The sequence below is a fragment of the Cyprinodon tularosa genome, unplaced genomic scaffold (genome assembly GCF_016077235.1).
Source record: "Cyprinodon tularosa strain WSP-4 unplaced genomic scaffold, ASM1607723v1 ctg313, whole genome shotgun sequence".
Lineage (NCBI taxonomy): Eukaryota > Metazoa > Chordata > Actinopteri > Cyprinodontiformes > Cyprinodontidae > Cyprinodon > Cyprinodon tularosa.
This window is the reverse complement of record NW_024039023.1, coordinates 1,504,112-1,509,960: the sequence shown is the minus strand read 5'-3', so window position 1 is coordinate 1,509,960 and position 5,849 is coordinate 1,504,112. Positions and strand designations below refer to the sequence as shown.

The window sequence follows — 5,849 nt, the reverse complement described above, 5'->3', positions numbered from 1 at the left end:
GTTTCTGACATTATGAGGATTGGCTTGACAATGCTGTGGCTTTAAATCAACTTGAGTTGTTTTTTTTCTGCTTTCACAGCCCTAATAAATCAAAGATCATTAGAAAACAGTAAAAAAAATATATAATAATAATAAAACCTACCATTTTTTTAGTTTGCTATTATTGCGTAAAGGAAATAGTTTCAGATTTCTGCAGAAAGGTGCTGTTAAAAGGTTATGAGCAGGTTATTTCCTACTGTATGTGCAGTTCTCTTTATTTCCACTTCAAGAGGGAAATATTTACTTAATTATTTACACAGGAAATTAATATTGGAGGAGCTGCACCACAAATGATCACCGTCAAAATATAATCAAATATAATCAGAGATCGGAGTATGAAAATGGTATTAACTATCCAATTAAGTAAAATATATCAAAGTGCACTGTTCTATATTATTATATAGCAGCAGCCATTTTATTACAGATACTTTTGATGGTCTATGTCAGAACTTTTCTTTAATTTTTCTCAAAGGAAGATCATTAGCTGAGCTGTTTCAATTTCTTTGAGTACATATTTGCTAGCTTTTGCTTAACCAACCTTCATATACAAACATGCAGCCTCTTTTAATAACCATGAACCAGCTGCAGGATCTAATCTGGATTCACATATGATGAAGATAAGAAGTTAACTGCTTTAAAAGTCTTAAACTATCCCTTTAAAAATGAGGGCTTTACCATATCCACACCAGAAATGAAAACAACAGAATCCACGTCTTTAGTGTGATTTATTTACCAAAATACGATCCCCTCCCCCCCAGCATGTCACTGCATCCCACCCTCCAAGGGGTGTTTTTAATATTAGAAAAAAATATCACATCTCAGTTTTATTCATTTTGCTGTGGAAATAATAATAATAATAAAAAAAATCAAAAAGCTGTGAACAAGATGTGATTTTAACATTCATTCAATACAAAGTGTTAAGACACAGTTTTAACACCTGTCCAGGTTTCCGAACAGGCCTGCTCACATTACTGCAAAAGGTGAACATATAGAAAGTTTTGGAGCCACAGATCCTGTAGGAAATAAATACACCTCGTCAGCGGCAAGGAGTATAGAAGAATCCAAGCATGTCATCACAAACATTTGGTGAGCTAAATGGGTGTGTTGTTTCCAGCTTTCATGCGTCTCCAGTAGGGAGAAGGCAACTGAGGCCAGAGGCTGCAGCCACTTACACACCAGCTTTTTTCTTTACTAAATAACCACTGTTTGTTGAAAAAAACGGTTAAGAGCTTATGTGCACAACCATCAAATTCTAGGAAAGCAGAGGGCCGTAGATCACCTCAGGGCTGTAGAGTCTCGTGCAACGTGTAGAAAAGATCTACATGCCCTCTTCATTTAGAACGAGAGTCTATTTTAGAAATCTTGTGGATTAAACTTCAAACAAAGCGAGGAGATGCTTTTAGGTTTTGGAGAAAAAAAATGCCTATAATTTATTTCTGAGTATGGAAAAGAAAAAAAAAAAAGTTGCCACAATCAGTTTTAAAGAGATAGTAAAACATTTTGGGGAATGCGGTTTCGAACTTTCTGGCAGAGGCAAGGCATTGTTGTTTTCTCGACGATTATAAAGCCGCAGATTGTTAGCTTAGCACAAACAAAAAGCAAAAAGCTAGCCTGGTAATTTAAAGAAGCAGCAACACCTTAGAAGGAGCTCGTGAAGTCATGCAATATGTTTTAAATCTGAAATAAATGGGTGAAATAAACATAGGTTATCCATGTTATAAGGCAAGTTAGATTGTTAGCTTTGGCTTCTGTTCGGTTTTCTCACAACCTGCTGCCAAATTTATGAGAAAATTTAAAACATCTTGCTTCAGCTATTGGTCCTATCAAACAATGTTTCATATGAGTTTTAGAGATGAAGGAAGCTGAAGCCAGGGCAGATTTTTCAACTAAGCTAACAGGCCATAGGTTCACATTTATGAGAGAGCTGTTTGAAGTTCTCTGCAAGGAAGCAAACATATATAATTCCCAAAATGTCAAACTATTCAGAGAAAAAAACAAGTACATGGTGTTCTATTGGTATCCAAGAGCTGATGCAGATCCAAGTCTTTGACTGTAGAGAGTGTAATGAGGATAGTAGGGGCCTGTGGTGGGCAGAGAGTGCAGGGAGATGGAGGAAGGCCCAGAGGGGAGATGGACCTTACTGTAGGGATGATAGCGAGCTAAACCGAAGCTTGGCGGAGCTCTGAGCGATAGAGAGCTGGGGAGGGAGCCTGGGTTGCTCTGGTGTGGGAGGTGTAAGTGGCAGGATGCGGGTCCAGATGAAGAAACAGAGAGCAGCTTACTGTCCATTCCTACAGGCAGAGCCGTGTGGGTGCGAAGGTGAGCCAGGAGTTCATCTGAGGTGGCAAAACGCTTGTTGCACGGCCCTCCAGCTGACACCCAGTTGCAGGCATGGGGAAGGGGTTCGTTGGGGACCATAAAGCCATATGTATATAGGGGGTGGGACAGGGAGGGGGACACGCTGGATGACAAAGAGCTTTGGTGGAGGGAATGAAGTGGATGGGAGGGGTACACCATAGGAAAGCTTGATTTTAGGGAGGAGGAAGGGTCGTGAATGCAAGAGTTGCAGTTGTTAGTGCCGATATGAGACACACCAGGGTAGCTTAGACAGTAAGGGTCCCTGCAAAGGCCCTGCATGAACGAGGGGGGGGAGGCGCCTGACAGAGGGCTGGAGCTGGTGTGTTTTCCTCCCATACTGAGGCTTGATTTAGACGGGTCCAGTCCTGAAATGAACTGTGACGGGTAGCCTGCGTAACCCCCCATGACTGATCCATGATAGCCCATATTAGAGGAGGGCAGGGGGAAGAGCGGCTGGCTGCTTTTATAAGGAGAGATGGGCGTTACATGTCCAGATCCAAGGTTAGGATGAGTGTTTTCAGCTCTAGCGCCGTCCTGGTTGGAGCCCCCATCAGAGCTGCTGTTGCTGCAGTTTGTGCTCGCCCGAACATGACTGGAGTTGGCGTGATGTGGACTGTCTGTGCTGGCCTTGTTTACATCACTGTCTTTTTTTGGATTGCTATTGTTATTATTATGATTACCAGAAGTGCTGGAAGGACTGCTCTGCTCACGTCCCGATTCGGCGCTCAGAGTTTGGGGCTGTGAACTGGGCTGTCCACCTGGAGACTGGCTCTGTTTGTGATGCTGCTGCTGAGCCTGTCCCGGAGGGGTGCTGCTGCCTCTGGAGCCAGGGGATGAAGTGTGAGATGGGAAGGCTTGCTGGCTGCTAGTTGAATTCCCATTAATAGTTAAGCTACTGCTGCTCGGTACCCTGAATCCAACTTTATCGCCGCTGGAGCTGCTGGTAACGCCATCCCTGCGACAGTCTACACTGCTTTTGTTGTATGGTTTAAAGCTGGATTTGTCTTCAGCTGAAGGGCGGTGTTCCCCCAGCTTCAGATTTGAGGCGGATGACCGACCACTGGGCTCCTTGTCTCCTGGACTGCAGGAGGAGCCAAGCTTAGAGGAGGGAGGAGGGTCCGGTTTACCAATCTGAGAACAGGTCTGAGCCAGCAGGGCCAGTGGACTCTTCTTTGCATCCAGCTACAAAAAACACAACAAGAAATTTGAGTCATTACGAGTCAGGAAGCTTCAGTTTTATGTAAAAATATTATTTTAATGCCGTTACTGTTGTCTTTCTTTTCAGCAGCTCGAAATATAGCTGTTGTTGTATCAGCTGAATTGTCGATTTTTAAACAGAGAAGAAAAACAAACAGTTTCCTAAAGGAGGATATCTTCAAACTTTTAAACTGACATCTGCTTTTTAGCTTTCAGTTCAAACATAAGCTGATATTTGGAGACCTCTGTGCCATCAAAGTGAAGCTGTCAAACGGTCTGGACTTAAGCAGCTGCTTACTCAACTTTTATGCATTTTTTATGAATAAATATATTGCAAATTCTGAATTTTATTATTTTTTTAAATATTCTTTCTCAAAGACGAACAAGCCAATATCACTCTGAGTTTTTTTTAGTATGTGGAATTTAAATGTGCAATGCTTGGAACATTATAGTGTTGAAATAACAGCAATTTTTCTGCATACACTGTAGTTTTTTGGAGGAAGGCAATTGCCATTACATTTCTATAGATCTGGCAGAGGTACTGTAAACATTTGGCTAATCTATTAAATAAATATTTAGAAATTATGTCATTGAAAATTCAAAAAAAGATGTGGTCACAGCCAAAAGACATTAAAAATATATATACGGGAGATTAAATTAATGTTAGGTGTATTTGTTAAAGGGCACCAAAACTGGATATATTGCCCAGGGGCCCATATCCTCTTGAAACCAGCCCTGGCTGTGATGTTTATTTTGTTTCTTCACTATTCTTCTCCCATTTTTTCTTAGATGACACCAAAAAGACTTGACCTTCGATCAACATGGAGATATACTAACTAAAGGGAAAACAATGTCTATAAAGATGTCTACTGGTGATTAAAAGGTGGGATGATTAAAAGGTCTACTATAGGCTGACTGCCAAGACGACTTATGGAGGTTTTGGACTAGAAATGTCGTTTATTAGACTTTTTAATAAAAACTAAGCAAAGAAAAAGACCCCCAGTTTGGTGGAAAATGTGAATTTGGATCAGCTGAATAAAAAAATTAAGATATTTAAAGATATTTTAACAAAAAATACTCAATCACAACGAATAAAACTAAAATCAACAAATTCTTTATTTCATTATAAGAATAAGAACATTCTTTCTTATTTCCCTCTACAAGGTCATGTATGTTTCCCCATCGCTGCAAATGCTGCAGTTCAAAGCAACCATCTGTGAAACCATAAAAGTCAATAAATACCTCGATGCTGACTGGTGCGGATGTTAAAGGCTGTAAATATTCCGGGTGGAGCAGATGTCCAGTGTGCGCTGTCAACATGTTGATCAGTCGGATGGGGAGCCGCTTGGCCTGCCGCAGAGGGTCCAGAGGGGTCAGCGGAGGGAGCGCAGCGCCGGGGCGACGCTTCGCAGACTCGGAGGTCTCGATGAGTTTGATCCGCTCACTAAGTCGATCCGCTGCAGGTCCGGATGGCAGATATTTCATCGGGGGTAAAGCCAGCGCTTTTCGGGGGGTTGATTCCTCTCCAGATTCGATGTGGTGTAAATTTAATCCAAAGCAAACAAGAAGAAAGCGGAAGAGGAGAGAGAAAAGACGCCCCGTCCAGGTGCGCTACTTGGCCGGAAACATCTTCATAAATCCAACTTTAAATACAGATCCTTTAATGAAAGACGAGTCCCAAAAACTAAAAAAACAACATATAACAGAGTCTTTGTTTTTCTACTGAAAGGCGAAAAGCTCGTAGGATCCAAGAGGAGAGGAGAGCTGGTCCAGTGAGGTGCGTTCAGCCCGGAGTTCTGCGGCTCTCTGATCACCAAGGCGCGCTGCGAGCGCAGCAGCCGCTGACTGTCAGCATCAGCACTGGGCTGGGCGGAGAGAGCGTGCGTAAAAGGAGGGGCCAGGGCCCCATGCGAGGTGATAATCAGGGTTGATTTAATTCATCACAGGAGGAAGGAAGGAAGGAAGGAAGGAAGGAAGGAAGGAAGGAAGGAAGGAAGGAAGGAAGGAAGGAAGGAAGGAAGGAAGGAAGGAAGGAAGGAAGGAAAGAAAGAAAGAAAGAAAGAAAGAAAGAAAGAAAGAAAGAAAGAAAGAAAGAAAGAAAGAAAGAAAGAAAGAAAGAAAGAAAGAAAGAAAGAAAGAAGCTTACAGGAGGAAACGTTGCATCATATTTTTGCAGAATGTTTAAAGCTACAGTGTGTAATTTTTAGCGACATCTAGCGTCCAGACTGCAGACCGCAGCAACATGAACATCTCCC

General features: G+C 42.1%; 1 protein-coding gene across 1 annotated transcript; it reads right to left on the bottom strand.

The window, feature by feature from the left end:
- Nucleotides 1-747: 747 nt before the first annotated feature.
- LOC119788277 (zinc finger protein 703-like) lies at nt 748-5,426 on the bottom strand. Its single transcript, XM_038292515.1, has 2 exons — nt 4,837-5,426; nt 748-3,579 (listed from the first exon to the last, which is right to left on the bottom strand). The coding sequence occupies exons 1-2, from the start codon at nt 5,077-5,079 to the stop codon at nt 2,050-2,052; spliced, it is 1,773 nt and encodes a 590-aa protein (XP_038148443.1). The 5' UTR covers nt 5,080-5,426; the 3' UTR covers nt 748-2,049.
- Nucleotides 5,427-5,849: the final 423 nt, after the last annotated feature.

Coding starts and splice junctions, on each gene's coding strand:
- LOC119788277 (XM_038292515.1), bottom strand. CDS start 5,079: ATGAAATATCTGCCATCCGGACCTGCAGCGGATCGACTTAGTGAGCGG. Junction 3,580..4,836: donor CCGCACCAGTCAGCATCGAG/GTATTTATTGAC, acceptor TGTTTTTTGTAG/CTGGATGCAAAGAAGAGTCC.